The sequence below is a fragment of the Alligator mississippiensis genome, chromosome 10 (genome assembly GCF_030867095.1).
Source record: "Alligator mississippiensis isolate rAllMis1 chromosome 10, rAllMis1, whole genome shotgun sequence".
NCBI classification, from domain to species: Eukaryota; Metazoa; Chordata; order Crocodylia; family Alligatoridae; genus Alligator; species Alligator mississippiensis.
In genome coordinates, this window is record NC_081833.1 from 43,342,715 (window position 1) to 43,362,057 (window position 19,343).

At 44.8% G+C, this 19,343-nt stretch overlaps 1 protein-coding gene across 7 annotated transcripts in view; it reads right to left on the bottom strand.

Moving 5' to 3' along the window:
* The window catches only part of NECAB2 (N-terminal EF-hand calcium binding protein 2), a 441,556-nt gene that overhangs the window by 131,431 nt on the left and 290,782 nt on the right, over positions 1-19,343 (bottom strand). For all 7 annotated transcript variants that reach the window (XR_009455239.1, XM_059713747.1, XM_059713748.1 and 4 more), the window contains one exon: positions 9,233-9,369. Coding sequence is in view for 6 of the 7 variants with exons in the window: in XM_059713747.1 (XP_059569730.1) it covers positions 9,233-9,369 (137 nt within the window). In the remaining variant the exon portion in view is untranslated. The remainder of the gene's footprint in view (positions 1-9,232; positions 9,370-19,343) is intronic.

Genomic DNA, 19,343 nt, shown 5'->3' on the forward strand with positions numbered 1-19,343 from the left:
TGGAGAGAATCAGCTCTTAAAGCAGAAGACTGACGAATTTAGTCTTGTGTGTGACTACCAGGTATTTATATGTTACTGACTTGGAATAGGATTTTTATTTTTATGCCAATAGAGAAGATAGCAGTAGTGTGAATGAGTGAGAGATCATAAAGACAGCATGCAAGAGAACTTCACACATTAATGTGTCAAGATGATAGATGGCTATAGCCAAAGAAATGGGAAAGGGAGCAGTAGAAAATGCCATCATCTGTCATGTCATGGGCCTGATTCTCAGGCCTATCAAGTCCTTTGGCAGAAAACAGCCTTCAGCCTGGTAAAGCAGGCTGATAATTCCCTCAGTGCAGGGGAATTCTCTGGTAGCAGAACCAAAGCAACAGCTCCTGTGCCATTTCCTTCCAATCGCTGGTGCAAAAGTTATTATGGGCATGACTAGAGTGTCCCTACAGTCTCAGAATGCTATAATCTGGCTGCTAAAACAAGTCCTTGGGGCCATGTGTAGCTGGGTATAAAACAAAACAACAGCTCTGTTTTATACTTGGGACTAGCACACCAGTCAGTGGCCCTGGCAATACGGAAGCTTAAATATGACGTAACATTGGACAGCATAGCTTGATTAGACCAAGGAACACATAGGCTGGAGTTCAAAATTACTGGTCACTTTTGGAAAGCATCGGACTCCAGTGTGTTTGACAGGCAAAGTTAAAGATAAGGCTGAATTTGGTTTTCCGTTCCCCAAATCTGGCATGATTTGCTGTAGGTTCCAGTCAAAACACATTGCCAAATTTTGAAGGGATGGTTCTGAAAGGAACAATGGACCCAATGACACTTTTGTAGACTTAAATGGCCTCCCTCACCAGAACAAAGCTGAAGCATACTGGCAGGGTAGTGGGAAGACTGTGATGTACCTGTTTTGAAGCCTTTTATTTTCCAGAGCTATTAATCCAGCAACTTCCACACCAACAACCACCAGAATTAAAATGACTGGGCTGAGGACTTGCTAACTTACTTTTGCTCCAAGGGCTTGGACATGGGATGTGTCAAGAGTGCCTGAAATGCAGGACTACGCTATTCTGCCTTTTTAGTAACTTTCTGGACATACATTACACCTGAGTCCTGATGGCAAGTGCAAAATGGTAATCACAGTAGCAGGGAACATGACCAAAGGAAGAAGAAGGTATAAGCATTTTTATTCGGTTTCTTGCTGCTAGCACCTTAATCTGATTTCAACTTCTTGCTACTGGAAGAAAGACTGCTGTACAGGATGCTACAATCACAAAAGGGCAGAGGTAGACTAGGAAAAACAGTAGGAAATACAGCACAAATATTTATCTCCTGAGGTTTAGGAACAGGTTTTTCCAAAGTGCCCACCCCCCCCCCCCCAAAATCCTCAACCCCCTCCAAATTGCACTGCTTTTAAAACTCTGAGAGCTTTTATTTAAGCATCCTGCACCCAGCAGACCCTCTTGTTTTAATTTGCAAAGGCTGATAAAGCACCGGTAGGATGCCAGAAGGTACTGAAGAACAGTGGACACTCACAAAGCTAGTTTTCATCTCAGCCAGTGCTAGAATTGACCTAAAAACTGAAACAACATTAAAATAAATAACAACAGTATGTTTTCCCTTGACAACAGTATATTTTCTGTTAATTAAAGGCAACCAGACACAAAGCAAGGCTGACAAAGATCTCATTTCAAGGGAGGTGAAAATGCTGCTCTTTTGGGTATTTCAACAACTGCGCACCAGAATGAACGCACACCGGAAATCTATCAAAGACAGAAATACCCAATTACCGGTGGGGGCACATTTCTCACAGGAGGGCCACTCTCTCTCCAATCTCTCAGTCCTGAACCTCAAGGGAAACTTACACAACACTTCCCAGAGACGAGCCTATGAGCTCCATTTCATCAACCTCCTGGATACTAGAGATCATGGACTAAACATAGACATTGGATTTTTGATACATTACAATCTGCCTGGCAACTGACTCCCCAGCCCAGCCCCTGGCTTCTTTACTTTTCATTCCATCCAGGAAGAGCACACACCAACTGCTGCAGCGTCCTTAGCCTGACGAAGGGTTTTTGAACCCGAAAGCTTGCTTAATAACTATTCTCCAACCATTTGGGCTGGTCTAATAAAAGATATCAAATTCACCCAAGGAACCTTGTCTGCCTATGTCCTTAGACCAACACGGCTACAACCTAAACCCCTGCTAAATGTCATTGTGCACTCATATACGAAGGGAGAATTGTCTGTGTATCCAGGAAAAATACCAGGACAACTACATCCCTGGAATAACAGAAAGTATTTTAGAAGAATTTGAAACAGAATTTTCAGTTGGGTAAATCTGGGTCAATATCTTTTAGCATTTATATCTATTACACCAATATAGCTTGTTTAGTTGTATATTTGAAGTACTAATGACAAGGCTTACCCACAATGGACACATCTGGGTTACTGATAGGTTTATATTGGCATTAAAATTGCCTGCCACTTAAATGAGGAAAATAAAGCAGAACTACTAAAAAGGTAAAATTTTCACTGCTTTAAAAACTCAAGCTGAAGCTTTCCCCTTTAAAATATTTGAAAAAATGGCTCATTCTTACTTACACATCTTCAGCAGATTGAAAAAAATATATACCTTACAAATACCTTCTCAACCTTCTGGTTTTCATATATAACCAGAAACAAATCTCGTTAAAGGCTTTTGATTTCTTAAACTGTTTCTATGGCAACCTTTTTGGTTACAGTTAGTGAGCTCATTACTCCATGGAGATGCATGATACTTTGACATCCAAGGACTCTCTATGTCAAGATTTGGGCTGTGTTTCTGGGTATCTCATATCTTTGTCATTACTTGGATTTTATAAATAAAAACCCAGAAGATCTGAAACTCTTTTTTTCCTCTATCTTTTCCTGACAGGTAGGCACTCTATGAAAAGCCTGCCATGGATTAAGGAGTCATTCTTTGAAGATCCTATCCTGTGGTATACTGAAAATAATAGAAATTTGCAAGGTAGCAGAACCATCAATGCTGCCATCATGCTGACATGGGCACAACACTTCTGGCAGTCTTTTCTTCTCTTCCACAGGATTTGCACAGCACCTCTGATTACTGTCATTTGCTTCATTTTTATCTTTGGTCATATTTATTAGCATTTCATATGATATGGGGTCACTGAAGAAGAATATAAATTAAAGGGAAAAAAAGTGTGAAATATCTGCGCCATATATTCTGGAGAGAGAAGCAGCCTCAAAGCTCCAGCAGGGGAGCTAGGGACTTTCATCAATATTAGCCAAATATTTTGTTAAATTAATAAATAATTTTTAAAAATGCCAAGCAGATATATAGAGTACTAGGTGAAATTCAGAAGTAGAAACTCAAAAGTTTTGCAGAGTCCAAGTCAAGTCTAGAAGGTGGATGAAATGGTGCAACTTCCTTCTTTCCCCACCTCCCCACCCCCTCTTTTTTTAGTACACTCAGAGTAAACCACTTTGGAACATGTCTACACACACTGCAACAACATGTGTGATGTGGTTTCAGTAGACACTACTGGGCCAAGTGTAATCTGGCTAGTCTGGAAAAGAACAGAAGTCAAGATAGGGTAGCACTCAGTTCAGCACAAGTTAGAAACCCAAGTATTTTTCTAGGGTCCCCAATGGGCTTGTACAACATATGTTGAAGTCCACCATGTTGCTTCTTTACTGTTACTGTTAGCGCACACCTTTGACACATTGCAGACATATCTTTGAACTCCTTCTAAAGGTCATCAGGATTTATTTAGACTTGATTCCCTTAAAGTCATGGCCACTACTGACACACGCTCCCTTTTCTCCTCATGAATATGAACTAGGCATATTGGATCTACACTGAACCTAAAACTGTGAGCTGTGTTTTAGCAACAGTGCACATGATTCCCTTACCAAATGTCTTGATAAAACTGTTTGCTTGGCAGTTATTCTGCCAAGGGGCAAAAGAGAAAATAAAGCAAGGAGGGTGTAAACTAAGGACACCTTCATTGCCCTCTGGGGACATTCAAAAAAGGCTGAGCCTGACTTGATTCAATCTTTGCAGGTTATTCTAACTTGCTTAGGTTGAACCAGTTTGCAACTGCCCAGACAACCCCTCTGGACTGAGGAAATTCAGGCACATGCCTGCAGTGGGTCAGGCAAGAAACCAGGGGGTGCTAGAGCAGCCCTCCCTTCCCTTCCACAATGCTGACCTGAGGGGGTGGGGCATGGCCAGGCCCCAGCAGGACACTCTGATTGGGGGGGGGTGTTTACCCCCCCTCCCTGTCTGCATAGTCCCAGGCTTTTCCACTTGCTGCTCAAAGGGAAGGAGTGTTGCCAGCTCTTAGATAGCACTCTGAGGCAAAGGGGGGGGAGGAGGGCTGTGCAGCTCATGCATCTGTTGATGATACTGAGCTTTTCAATCATCCTCTCCTTGCTTCTTCATGCTGTCTGCAGCAAACCTGACAGGAGAGAGAGCCAGCAGGGAGCTGATAAACACAGTGTTATCAGCCCCCTGCTGGCTTCCTCATCAGCCCATCAAAAAAACAAAAGCCTCTCTCATTAGTTCAAGCTCTTCTTAAACAGATTTTTCCAAGGAAGGAATGAGGGACATTACCAGCTGACTTGTTGATTAGCTCCAAAAAGCCCTCAGCGGACACTGTTCTGTCTGCCTTTATCCTGTCCCAGTGAAATTGGACACACACACACACACACACATACACACACACACACCTCTCAGCATTAGCTAGTATACCACATGACTAGGGTCTGTGGGGCTGGGGTCTGTGCTGTGGGAGATGGGAGGGAGGGATCCCTGCTTGAGCAGTGAGGGCAGGGAAGGGGGAGAGCGGGAAGCCAGGCGGACCCTGCTGTACCCATCTCCACCAGAGCTCTGGATAGAGAGCAGAGGGGTGGGGCCAGCCTGTTCTCTGGAGCAGACAGCACAGCCTAACCCAGCCCAGCCCAGCCCAGGGCTGCAAAGCATCTGGGATGCTGGGAGACTCTAGTTTAACTTAAACGGGGAAGGGATCTGGGACAGATATTGCATAAACCGGTTTGACCCAAATCAGTTAAGTCTGATACTACATTCAACCAGGTTTATCTTAAACTAGTTTCAGCCATTTTCAAACTGGTTTATGTGCACTGAACTTATGTTCTGTTACAGGTTTAAACCAATTTCTGATCACTTAAACTAGTTTATGTGTGGCCAACATTCTGAGGGGGCCATGGCTATGATGTGATGGTCAATGCACTCATCGTGGGAACACTCGGAGCCTGAGACCCCAGCAACAAGAGCATCCTACGTGCCTGCCGTGTCTCCCACTGCTACACCAAGCTAATGCGCTGCCTCATGGTGTCTGACACCATCCATTGGTCCTGCAACATCTATGTGGAACACATCACAGGCCACCGCTGGTACTTCAATCCCACCAGACAAACCGCTGCCGGACCAGACCCAGAGGGCACCGCCTGAACCCTGCCCCCCCCCAACCGTACCAGATGGACCTTCACTTCGAGAGGATTCTTCAACAATGGACGACCCTGCTCCACCCAAAGAGGACCCCCACAATGAGACTCTACATGTACTGAGACACTTTTTCTTCAAACCACTTCTTCCACCGTTGCAGACCATTGTAACGGGTTTGTATGTACCTATCTTCTTTTTCTCTCAGTGTTGCGGACCCCCTCCCCCCCTACCCCCACCCCCAGGCTTAGTTGGCTAACATTGTATCTCCTGTAACCTAGTTGCATTCCCCTCCTCACCCCCATCCTTCTATTGTTAGTCCCTTGCTTGGGTGATCTGTATTTCCCTACTGGCTTTGTCATCTTTTTTTTTGGATTTACAATCCTAAACATCTACTAATAAAAGTCAATCTGTCCCAAGCCTAGGAGGTCTTGTCAGTGGCCAAGTCATGAGAAAGTTTCTGACTTCAGGAAAGCCATTGTGCCTCAGTGCCTCACTTTCCTCATTTCTCAGATTAAGTAAAAGTATAAGTGTTTTTGTGGCAAAAACCCATAAAAGCCAAACCCCATGTCAGCAGGGAACAGTAAAATCCTGTTTCCTGTTATGCCCTTTGTATTGTGCCTTTATACAGGGAAAGATCTAGCTCTTCCTGTGCATTTGTTACAAGTTCTAATTCAAAGCAATTTTCACTGGGGTCTCTATTGCCAATTTACCCCTGGTCAGCTACTGGCCCAGGAGCTCTATCTTTGAGGCTGTCCATTAGCTCAAGTTAGTAGACTCATGTTACTCCACCAGAGCTAGCTTAACCATAAGTGAGAAGGACCACACCACACAGACTACACAGAGTGACTTGAGTAGTCAGTGATGAGCTGCTGTAACTCAAGCTGCTGCATCCTTAGATTGGCTTTCAGAAGTACTCCAGCTTTCATATGCACCCCTGATGGGCCTGCTAGCTTGAGTTCAAGGCTGTCTGAGCTCCACAACTTGACCAGAATTTAACTCCAGCTAGAGACTCTTATGTGGATGGCAGTCTGGTTACAGTATGAGCTAATAGTGCCAAGATGAGCCTTTTCAGATGAGCCTTTTCAGATAAGCCCATTGCAAAAGCTTGTAAACAGGGTATTTTGCACTATAGCAGATAGGAGACTGGTCCCTGGAGGGTTTTTCCTTTTCCCATCCTTTTTTAGTGATCCAAGACGCTCTGTTTTTCACATCTGCATCCAAATCCTTTTCCCCAGCGAGGTCCAAAAAAGAGCTGCCATTTCAACCCATCTGTCAGTTTGCTTAGATCTTTCAAAGGGCCTTCTCTGATGCATCTAGGGGATGCAGAAGCATCTTAGTTGCTGAAATGAGTGGACAGATCATTTGCAGCTTTCATTTGCTTGCATCTGTCATGCTGGAAATGCTTCAAGAGGTGCAGCATATTCTAGCAAGGGACTGGGAGTCAGAAATTCTGAGTCTTAGTCTTGAAGCTGCCCTTGATTTGCTGTGTCAGTCAAGTTCCCTCCACCTTTGAACTCTCTCGCCTGAAGCATTTATTAATGGAAATGGAAATGTTCACATAACACTCTGAAAACACAAAAAATTATATATAAGCATTAAGTTTCATGCGTTCTCTCATTTGCCTGGCAAAGAAACACAAGACACAGGATCTGCTAGACTGGTTTGGACCTAGTGATCATTTTGGCTCTCAAATCTTTTATCTGGCAAGGGCCTGGACCAGATACTTCAGAGGTAGGCTGGCCCACTCATAATTAACAGTTAGGTAACACAATGGAGGCAATTCACACTATTTCCCATTCAATACTACCCATGTGTGGCAACCAGCCATCAGTCTATTCCAGTTTCAGTAAGTGACAGTATGGTCTTACACAAACAACACTCAGTTTTAAACACATCTTGGGTTTCTCACTTTTTGCTACTCACTAGGATAGAACTGAGGGGCAAGGAATCATATTCTTCCAACTCGGAATTACCAACCAGTGGAAGGAAAGTGAAAAGGTGGCAAGGAACCAGAACAAAACCTTTGAGCTCTCAAAGAATGGAGGCCAAAAATAGCTACAAAGAAAGACATAATTATGAGCATCTTATGAAAAAAGTTTAAGTGACCAGACTTGTGAAGATCTGATGGATGCTGTTGGCCCTTCTTTACCCAAAGAAACAAAATTATTGGCAAAGAAAAACTGAAAGTGATCAAATAGCACAAAGCACTCCAGCACAAAGGAACTCTGAGAAGAGGCTTTGAGAGCAGTGAAGAGTGCCTGCAATAACCCAGAAAACTAAAAGAGCCCTCAACACAAAAGCTGGAAAAGAGAAAGGGAAATGAGGCAGTACCTACCTTCTAGAGAGTGTTTTCCCTCTCCAAACTGCTTTGCCAATTAAGGTGCTGATCTTGTAAACACTTGTAACTTCACCCCTGTGAGTAACTGCACCAAGCAGAAAGTGTTTGCAGGAACCAGGCCCAAGTCATTCATAGATACACGGATAATACAATTAGTTTGTGCTGTACACAGGGATGAGATAGCTGAACTTGCCAACATGAGGAGATCCAAGTTACATTAATGTGGAGAATTAAGAGATTTAAAGACAATGTCAAGGCTGGTGTTAAAAAATTAAGTAATACTATCACTGAGGTGCTCTGAGCAGATGATCAATAAGTAAAACAAGCATGAAGCACTTAAACAGATGCTAAAGACATTCTTTACTTTATAGCACCATTTTCTCAGTAACACTTTCTGAAGACTGGTGAGGAGCCACTAAAGTGAAAAGTATGCACTTTAGGAAAACACAAACCATTGAGTTTTATCACCATTGTAAAGTATACCTTACATAAAAAGGCTTCTCCAAGATGGAGAAGATTCAGTATTTGCAACATAGAGAAGAAGGTAGGAAGAGATTCAGATTTTTGCTTCCGAGGTCTTGTTCTAAATCATAATTTAGCTATAAAACACACAAGACACACAAAATCTTGTATGCGACTTATATTCCCATTACACATATCCACAAACACCAGTCAGTTATATACATATTATTAATTGTTTTGATGCCGTTGTTTCCTTGACAAAGAAATAATGCAACCAGCTCACTCCTCAGCAACAACCAAGCAGCACACACATTCCAGCAACCCCAAAACAAACCACCTTGCCCAGCTCAACTGCAAGCAACCCTCATGGTTGTGGCTTTTCATTGTGGAGGTACAAAGGGTTCACTGAGCCCTCTTTTTTCATTTTGCTCCAATACAGGGGATGGGGAGTGCCAATTACAACATTTTTATCTTGAACTGCAGAACTGCTTCACATTCTGGGGCATAACATCCTCTGTTTTTAAAGCAGTGTAAGTACCTACACCCAGCCTTCCCAGTGATGGCCATCTAAGGGAAACAGTACATGCTGGACTGTCTTCAAATTCTGGGAAGGATTGTCCAGAGAGTTTAGTGGTAGACAGATTTGCTAGTGGTTCTCCATGTAGGAGCATCCCTCAGAATTTCTGGGCTTTAAAGGATACAGAAAACAATTGGACAACTTACAAAAGCTGTAACATTGTTTTCTGTCTCTAGCTTGAATCACTTGCCCATTCAATATGAAGTAAAAGGGGTTTGAGAAAGACAAAAATCACAAGGTCAAGATGCAGACAGACTTGATGAGTATTCACCCACCAGCACCAGGGCTGCCAAAAAATCTTGTTAAAGATCAGGCAAACATTAATTTATGAAAACAGCAATAGGCTGCAGAATGCAAGCGGTCCGAATATGTTACCAACCTGATCTGATTGGTTTGTTCATCAATGGCGTCAACAGCACTCTCCACAGAGCTCAGCAGGGACTGGATCTGGTTGGCAGTCTCCTTCAGCAGGAACCGGGTCACAAACTGGTCCACATTGGTCCCTCTTTCATACACCTGAAAATGAAGGGCACAGAGCTCTGTGATAGTGCCAGATACTCTGGAAACTACATACATCCCAGTGAAAAAGCTCAGTGATGTTTCTTAGCTCAGCACCCAACCCATGCAGGGCCCTGGCCAGCAGCAATTTCCTCTACCAAAGGGGGCACCAAGCAATAAGAGAACCAATTGAGCTACTGTAACACTGAGCCTGCAGTAGTCACCACAAGATGATTCTGTATGTACCTACTTTGCTGCCTTGGACGGGGAGCGACTTTTGTGTATCCCCCCAGAAAAGCTTGATTCCATCATTTGCCCTATAAAAAGCAGAATACCTTCCTCTCCTACTTGCTAACCAGGACAGCGAGTAAGAAGATACACTGCAACTGTTATATTGTCACCCTGGGAAACAGACTAGTTTATCAGAGTGCAAACAGACATGACTGGGAAATGGGTGATGCATAAGAATTGCCGACAAGGCATCATTTGAAAGCGTTGACTTTTTCAAATGGATGTGGGATAGTAATCTTGCTGCCCTTTTGGATAGTGATTTAGAGGCTTGCAGCAATATGCCATGGAGCACTCCAATTTGACTCAGATCTATCCGTATCAATTAGCATTTTCTCCCTCACACAGCAATTCATTTATCTCAGTGGCAGATCAGCCATGCTGACAGTAAAAAGAGGGCTGTTAGCACCTCTAATATAAATATACCTCCACTTTCAAAGGGGTTTCAATTCATCTGTATTAATTTTGTTGGCCTGACAAGCTATACAAGCTCTCAGGGGGGATATAAATGACCCCATCCATTCCACCCCAATCCAAAGTTAAACTCAAAATGGACCTCTGGTTTTCAGGGCCAGCTATCTTGTATGAGGGACTGAGTATGAGGTCATTATTTAATTGCTTGTGCATAGTTTCTTGCTCTTTCTGCTCCTCTTTCAATCTTCTTTCAGTAGACTGGTCAAGGATTTGGAAGCTCCACATCTTCAGACACCTACACAGACCTCCAAGGGGCAAATGCTGGCCTATTAAATAAATGTCAGCAACAGAGAAGCTCAATTTTTCAGAAGGACAACTAGCTGTGGCAGTGGGCTTTTTGTTGGCTTCACTTATTCTTTTTGACAAATTCCAAACAAAGATGGATAGTCAGATGCTCTCTCCTTTTCATTCCATGCAGTGCTCTATTGTATCACACCTTTTAGTCCATGCATATGAGGAAAAAGACTGTAATATTCCACATACTCAATATACTGATAGTATCTCCATCCCACTTCAGTAGAAAGAGATAGTACAATCTTCCAGATGAATCAAGATCTGAGGCTTGTCTTCATAGGAGAATGTTAGCAGTCATATAGATACATCAGTATACATGCAACCTTCCCTTTCCCCACTTCGGACACTGGTAGAAAAGTAGCTTTTTTGGTTAAGTGTAAACATCCTTCCCAAAAGACATATGGCAAACATACCAAAGCATTCTTATACCAACAGCAGCAGTGACATTAGGGGTTATATTAGCACACGTTATTGGTTTACACCCACACGTGAGGTTATGCATAAATAAAAAATCCCTCTACTTTCCTTTGTAAAGAAAGTCTAGAGGAAACAGGATCACAGATGGAAAAAGACCTGGCTCAGATAAAGGTGTGGCCTTTGTAGGAAATTATTTTCATGATAGCTCCAGTTATGCATAAACATGGTTCATATGTGTAACAGAGCCGCGGCTGCGACCCTGTTACTAATAAGGGGTAACAGCTGATGAGGATTAACACAGCCGGGAAACGGGAAACACAATGCCTCGGGAAGCCAATGAGGACCCAGAAGGAGAAATAAGAGGCGGAGAAGATCTCCCAGGTTCGCCTTCAGGCACACACTGAGCGAAGAAGTGGGGACGAGGAGTCCTATCTGGTGAGACTGAGAGGCAATGCCAGGGAGTGAAACTCCCCTCCCCTCCTGCAGCTGGAGGATGGGATTGCAGCGCCCGTGAAGCCGCCACCCACCTGAGAAGCAGGCTCCAGGGGTGAGTCACAGGCACGGAGCAGGGAAACGGCGACAAGCTGCGGCTCCAAGGAGGTTGGGACTTACAGAGAGAGAGAGAGAGAGAGAAGAGGAGCGAGCGAGGAGTCCTGGAGAGAGTTGCGTTCCATTTACAGACTCAAGCCGTGGCCAGAGGGAATCCCCGGTTCCCACGTTAATTAACCGCTAAGTGGGTGATTAGCAGCTGAGAGTAAGATAACATTTAGTTTTCAGACTGTGATCATTTCCCAAGGTGTTCCTTGGCATATCCACGCAATTTCCCCTTTTTTGCCTGGCGTTCTCAACGAAAGTAAGACCAGGCTGTAGATAATAAAGCACCATTAACCAGAGATCTGGCCAGTGTGTTCCTTCCTGCGGGTACCAGCGTGTAACAACTCTTCCTCCCCAGAATTTGTGTTAAGATCAAGTCGTGGCAGGTGGCAATTGCAGGAAAAGCAGGTTCCCAGGACGGACATGCTGACAATATGAAACAGTAACTTGTTTCATTTATAACTACATGTTACTTTTGCTGTTACAAGGATAGGTACATGAGACACATGTGCAGGGACATGTTTTTAGAAATAGCCTCATGTAACTACACAGCAAAATAAGTATCTTATGTGCATATACAGTAGGGCTGTGAGAAGCTTTGAGTGCTGATTCAACTCAGAAGGGATTCGGTCCAATTCAGTGGCTGAATCTCCAATTCTGAATCAAATCAGGGACTAATAAAAAGGTCTGAATAAATTCAAGGCTCTCCAAATCAATTCAGAAAAATTTGGAGAGCTTTGACAATTTGGGCAGTCCCTGCTAGCTGCAGCAGGGAGCTGGAGCCAGATTCAGAGCCAGTAAGTAGGGGCCGGGGAAGGGGGGGCTGGAGGAGTGGGAAGGGGACCATGGGTGAACCCCTGCCAGCCCCCATCCCTTGCCTGCTCCCCTAGCCCACCCCACTCCCTGCCTGCTGCCCCAACCTCCCAATGGCTGCCCCGCCTGCCCCAGCTGCAGCCCTTTAAGAACACCCTCCCTCCCCCACAAAAAAACCCTGAACTCACCAGCTCCTGCAGCAGCCTCAGGGCTTCGAGGGGTTCGTGGAAAAGCCCCCCATGTGGTGCAGGGCAGTGGGGGGCAGCAGGGATCACCCCCCACCAGGCAGGAACCAGTGATACCGGGGTTTTTTTGTTTTCTTAAAGGACCAGAGCTGGGGTGGGCGGGGCAGCCATGAGGGCGGGGGTTGGGAGAGCGCGAGGGAGGGGTCAGGGGGCTGGTGCAGAGCCCCCCACACAGCATGGGGAGTGGGGAAGCAGTGGGGATTGCCCCTCTGTTCAGCAGCACCCAGTGAGTTGGGGCTTTTTTTTCAAAGTGCCGGGAGCTGGGGTGGGCGGGACAGACATTCCTGGGCTGGGAGAGCAGGCAGCAGCTGAACCTCTGAATCAGATTCGGCTGAATCAATTTGGGACAGTGATTCAAATCACTGAATCGAATCACTGTCCCCTGAATCGGCCAATTCCAAAGCAAATACTAGCTGTTTCGCACAGGCCTAATATACAGATGTGGTGATTGGACACAACTAGCCCACTAATGAATGCCATTATTGTTAGACAGGCAATTGTAGAGAAGCAGCTCTAAAATGTAGGCCACATGGCAGATACAATCTGTTTCTTCATCATCCATTTACTTTAAAGGTTCCCTGAAGAGGGAAAGAAATTCTCTTTCAGCCTGATGGCTCACTGGGCTAATGTGGCTCATGCACACGAGGGGGTGATGTAGCCAGCACCACATCAGGCTGCTTTTGTCTCTCTGACCTGATACTTTTACAGCAGAGTCAACTGGGGGTAGCCTCTGGCATAAGCCCAGAGCAGGGCTTGAGCTCACACCCCTGCAGTAACACCTTATCAACTCTGCCACATTGCTTTTAGCCCTGATGAAACAGGACAGCATATCCAAAAATGCTCATAGATATTTGGAGTTTGATTTTTCTTTTAAGAGATTCATATATGCAAAATGAAGGAGCTTAGGGACGATTACACTTAAGCAAGCAGCTTCGCATGTCATTAATTTTAAAACTGACTGTACTTCAAAAGTAGCTATTATCCAGGGCTTAGATATGTTTTTATTATGATTTTCATGCTAAGATATGAGCATTTTGGTTAGTGTTACTGATCTGTTAAGAATATTTGAAACACCAGTACACTATTTACATTCTATAGTACTGGGCCAGATGGATGTGCATGCACTGTAGAATGAAGATAATCTTATACTAGGTCATCTGGTAGCCATTTAAATAACAAATTCAACAGAAGAAATGGACTATCAGGGGACTGGGCAGAAAGGAAACAAGGTATTCTGCCTTTAGGCTGCTACCTTGATGCTAAACCATATCAATCATATCAGAGGCATTGCAATATAAGGCTTGCTCACTTTAGCCCCCAGTAAACAAGTAGCTCCACCATAAATACTTATTATCATTTGGCACTCTGCCTCAGCATCAAGAATTAAGAACATAAGACTTGCCCTTTACTGGGTCAGAATGTAGTATTCTGTGTCATGAAGCTCCTCTTGGCTCTGGCCTCGCTGCCCATCTACAAGATCAAGAAGGAGGCTCTGGCCAGGAGGAACCCGGGCGAGTGTGGGGCTGTCTTCCTGTCACTCCTCCATTCATGTCTCTGGGCTGAGTTTCATTGGTCAGTGTCCACTGGCTCCCTTGACCTATTCAGGAGGCAGTGGGCACTGGCCTATGTGCTTGGCTTGGTGTCACCTTCCGGATCCCTTGTTTTGAACCTGTAACTCTCACACCCATTCCTGTTTTCTTTTTTTATTTGTCCCAAGCAATCAGTTGATGTGTCCCCATTGGCTTCCCTTATTAAGGGAGGCTTGTAAGTAGTTCATGATAGGCCTAAGCCTGTGATCTTATGGCACTTCAAATAGGGCTGTGTCACACAGCAGCAGAGAGTGGATGCTGAAAGGGAGCATGAACTGGGTATGGCCATGGTTTTTCCCCTGTTCCTCTCTCACTTGCGGCCTCCACCATTTAAGGTTTAGAAAGTTCTGATTCAGAGGTTGTATCCTTAACTCCTGTGCTCAATAGCTACTGATGCCCTTTTCCTTCAAGAATTTGTCCAATAATTTCTGAACACTCATGGACCTGATGTATTAAACTATCCTCCCATCCACAGAGATGGCCGGCCCCTCCCGAAGACAAAACTTTCAGGACAGTGTGGAAAACCTAAGCTCTTATTTCTCTCAGCCATGCTCTATCCATCAGGTAGAGGCTGTCACTCACTAGGGTTTTCAATTCATTAGCTTCCACCTGTTTTGCAATCATGCAAATGAATGCAGAGCAGGTGAAAGCTAGTGAATGAAATAAGATGAGTTTAAATCCTCGAGTGAGATTTCCTATCCCTGGTGCCCCACTTTGTAAATCATTCTCATCGTGATGGTGGATATTTGAGCTACTTTAAGTCTCTCTCTAGCCTGCTGTCTGGTTTTTAAAGCTGTCCTCACTGTAAAATGGGGTCTCTTTGTTTACTTTTTTGCAGTGAATTAACTAACATACATGCACTATCCTGCTCTGAAGTCTAGTAGAAACAAGGCTGTGTAGTTTTTAGTGTCAGGTAACTAGGCAATGTCAATGTTACACCTCCTCTCACAGTTGATCTTACCTGTTTTATCTCAATGAAATGCTGCAATGTAGTGCTGTCACTAAGACTACATAGCAGTATAATTCATTTATACTGGTTATGTCACAGTAAAGATGCATCCTTTTTGGCAATGAAGAAAACACCCACCTATCAAACAAACCTCTATAACTTGTAAGAATCTATATTCTAGATCCTCTGATGTCCCTTTCTGTTATTGCTACTACTCTAGTAACATCACAGGTATTTGCATTACTGCAGCACCTAAAAGCCTGATCCAGTCCCATTGTGCTAAATGTTGCATGAAGACAAAGTAATCAGCAGTCCCTGTCTTGAAAGCCTAGGTTGTTTAGACAAGAGGCAGGGAAGAAAAGCTCAGGCACACTGAGATGATGTGACTTACCCAAGGTTACATGGCAATTTGTTGTAGAGTCAGCAATAGACCTCAGATCTCCTGACATCCAGGGCAGACAGGTGCCCTATCCACTACCTGATACTGCCACTCATCTTAATTCCTTCCCTGCTAGTTTATGATTAGGAGGGAGACACATGGAAAACCATGTTACTGTCAGGAAAAGTTATGAATGAAATGCCAAGTCTTGCATTTAAATTTGAAAAAAGCAAGACTCTGGGTCTAGGATATAGCTTCAGAGGTATATCTCATGGTTGAGAACACCTTTCCCCTTGGAGTCTTCTCTAGACTTCTTTTCAGAGCTTGGTGCAAAGAGACACAGAAGAGATCATTAAACTAAGATGAAAAGTATTCCAGAGATGTGGGTTCTTGACAGAGACAGTCTTCTCTAGATATCTTTGTGGTGTAGTCACCAGCTCCAGTCATTCTATCTATGTTCCCAAAACAGAATTAAAGACAATTCTTTATTTGAACCAGTCCAACATATGGGTTACACTTCAGCAGGGATTATGCTTACTTCCAGACCCTCAGGTAATTTGACAATGTTTCCAGATGACAGATGCAAGAGTAACAGATATTTTCACTGGCTCTCTGCAACACAACTTGAAGTCAGTTCTTTTGACAGAAAATTCTGTGCACTAAGACACCATCTATTTAGGTTGGGGTTTCCAAAGCTATCAGAAGATTTGGATGTACAAGTCATATAAAAGTAAATGGAACAATGCTCAGATCCTCTATGTGTCTATGAACATTTCAGCCTTATTTTTCATCTAAGAGATGTCACTGGGTGTGTCTACATGTGCTATTAATTCACAGCAGGCTTACTCTGAAGCACATCTACATGTGCTCCCTGTTGGGAGCAGATTTGCTCCCAGCGGAAGCAGCACAGTACAGGGTTGTTCCAACCTGCTCTAGCCCCCTGCAGCCGCCAGGGGGAGCTCCAGGCTCCCTCGGGTGCTAGCTTTGGGGCTGGCAAGGGGCATGGGGCTGGTCCCAGTGGCTATGGGGCCAGGAGAGCTCCGCTGGCTGCAATGTCAGCTCTCCTGGCCCTATGTACATGGGGGGGGGGGTCCCGATATACACTGGGCCAGGACAGAGCTGCCCCTGCAGTGGGCAGAACTCTCTTGGCCCTGCACCCATTGGGGGACACAGCTGCCAGCAAGCCCCCTGCCGGGCAGGGTTCACTGGGAGCTATCCTGGATGTGGGGCAGTTGCTGGTGAGCCTTCTGCCAGGTGGGGGAGGGGCACAGAGCTTGCCAGCAGCTGCCCTGCTTGGCACAGAGCTGGCTGCTCCAGGGATTGGGCAGGGGCTGAGAATCTAGATCCCATCTATCCCCAACAGCAGCTCCACACCATACCAAAGTGGCTACTCTGGGGAGCAGCTGGGGCATGGGCCTGAGCATGGTGTGGAGCTGCTCTGAGGGACAGATGGGGTTGGGTTTCCAGCCTCCTCTTGCTCTCTGAAGCTGCCAGCTCTGCTCTGGGAGCTGGGACAGGGAGTAGAGAGCTCCCCAGTTCCAGTGCTGATAGGCTCCCAGCTCCTCAGTTAACCAGTGCCAGGACCAGGGACAGAGAGCTCCTTGTCCCATGGCGGCCCACTGCTGCCTAGGTTGACCGGGAGCAAGTCTGCTTCTGGTCAGTGTTTACACAAGTGCTACTGTGCAGTATGCACTGCACGGTCAGTTTACGACCTGTATTTGCAGGTAGTAGCTAACTGCATAGTAGACTAATTTATTGCATCGTAAATGGTGTGCATGCGTAGACAGTGATGTAGACACACCCACTGAGAACTTATCTCATACTCTATTTCATGAACACACAAATCTAACAAATTATACTGAACAGACATTAACAGCAAGTAAATAAATGTGAAGCAGTGCACAGCAGTAGTAACATTAATGAAATGAAGTTTCTGTCCCTTAACAACAAAACTGACCCTAATTTTGAAGGGTTTATTCAATTAAGCATCCTCTCCTGTAAGAATGTTAGGCTGAGAGGCTATGGTCATTCTTTAAATACAACATCCAATTTAAAATAAAACCACAGATGCATATTTTCTTAGTCTGCTGTTAATAGAATAGTACACTTTCCTTTTGGGATCTTTTCTTTTGATTTCCTCTGATCACTTTGTCCTTTAAGCTATTCATCCTTTTATCTTATGCCCATTTGGACCAGGAAGATGCATCTGAAGCCAAGATCACCAAATGGCAAAACTGTTAGCTCTTGACAAGCTTCCAAGACCCTTTTGTTTTAACAGCAGCATTTTATAATTGAGGTAAGGTCATATCAGACATCTGTTCTCCTGTTTTGATCCACTCTCCATGAAGACCCCATCCTTAAACTTCCTGCCTTGTTAAATATGATTTGGTAACTATCCCATACATAATTTGTTTTCCTGTATAAAGAGAGTCATTACAGCTTTTGTCAAGGTTAAATTGAATTTGAAACACCATAATGTTAATTTAAAAAATTGTGGCTAACCATATGGACAAATAAGACTTTTAAAAGCTGTGAAAAGTTGACTCACTAGGAGTACAAAAACACCGTAGACAGATAATACATACTCTGAAGCAGATTTATGCAGTGGCATATTTAGTCCTGGATGAATCAGTGGTAAATCCATACCATTCTAAACCACATTGGAACAGAGTAGCTGTCTGTCCATGGGCTAAACAATATTGTCTCAATGATTATTAACTACCTTGCAGCTGAAAACTTCCTATTTCTAATTTTCAAAGTACTGCATTTACCTGAATCCAAGATGACCCTGAATTTAAAACAACCCCTACTAATTAGATTCACTAGGTGAAAAATCTACAACTATCTTATAATTTTCCATGTATAGACTCTAATTATTGCAGAGTTGTCTTAAATTTATCCATCCCAACTGCTGCAGCAGGGAAAGCAGTGGCAGGGGGGCAGGCAGTGGGAGGGGAGCCAATGGGAACAGGCAGTGGGGGTGAGCAGTGGGTAGAGGTCAAGCAGCTTGCCCCCTTCTGTCCATCACCCCCACCACTTGCACCCTGCTGCCTGCCCCCTCCCCCCAATCGTGGATTTACTGCCCTCCCTTCCCCACCATCTTCCCCCTTCCCCTGCCCCTTGCAGCCCGTGCTATTGGACTAGGTTGGGGCCATGCTCCATGTTCCAGGCTAGTGTGGGGACAGAGCCTGCCAGCACCAATGCAAGGGTAAGTGTTGGGAGGGGTGTGGGCAGAAGATTCATAGATTCATAGATGTTAGGGTCAGAAGGGACCTCAATAAATCATCTAGTCTGACCCCCTGCATAGGCAGGAAAGTGTGCTGGATGTGGAAGAGGGGGCAGGAGACCCAAAAGTGCAGGGGGGAAAGGGGAGGAGGAAGCAGCTGTAGTTCCAACGCTGACCCTAGGTTGGGTCTGGACCCATAGCAGATGCCTGCCCTTTCAATGCCTCATACTCAATTCCAAGACAAAGGGCCTTTTCTCACCGTGTTAAATGGGGGAGGGGTTGGAAGCACCTGGAATAAAGTAAATATTTCCACACCCAGATAGGTCATGGCTCTGCAGTAATGAGTAGGGGTGTGCGAAGTGGGCCCTATTTGATTTGGATTTGGATTCAAGCCGAATCAGGGATAGTGATTCAATTAATTGATTCAATTAATTGATCACTGTCCCTGATTCAATTTGGCCAAATCTGAATCTGAAGATTCGATGTTGATTCAGAGAATCAGCGATTTGGACATAGATACAGCTTTAAAAGTTTTTTCTACATACCTTGAGGTAACAGATGCAGCTCATGATCACTGTGATGCTGGGGCACAGGAGTGGGGGGGGGCCTCCACGAGCTTGCCGGTGAACACGGTTCTGCCGGGGAGCACCCTGGGGGCCCCCCTGCACCTCCCCAGCTTGGCAATCAGCTGCAGGGGGACCCTGGGTGCCTCCCCGAGACCCAG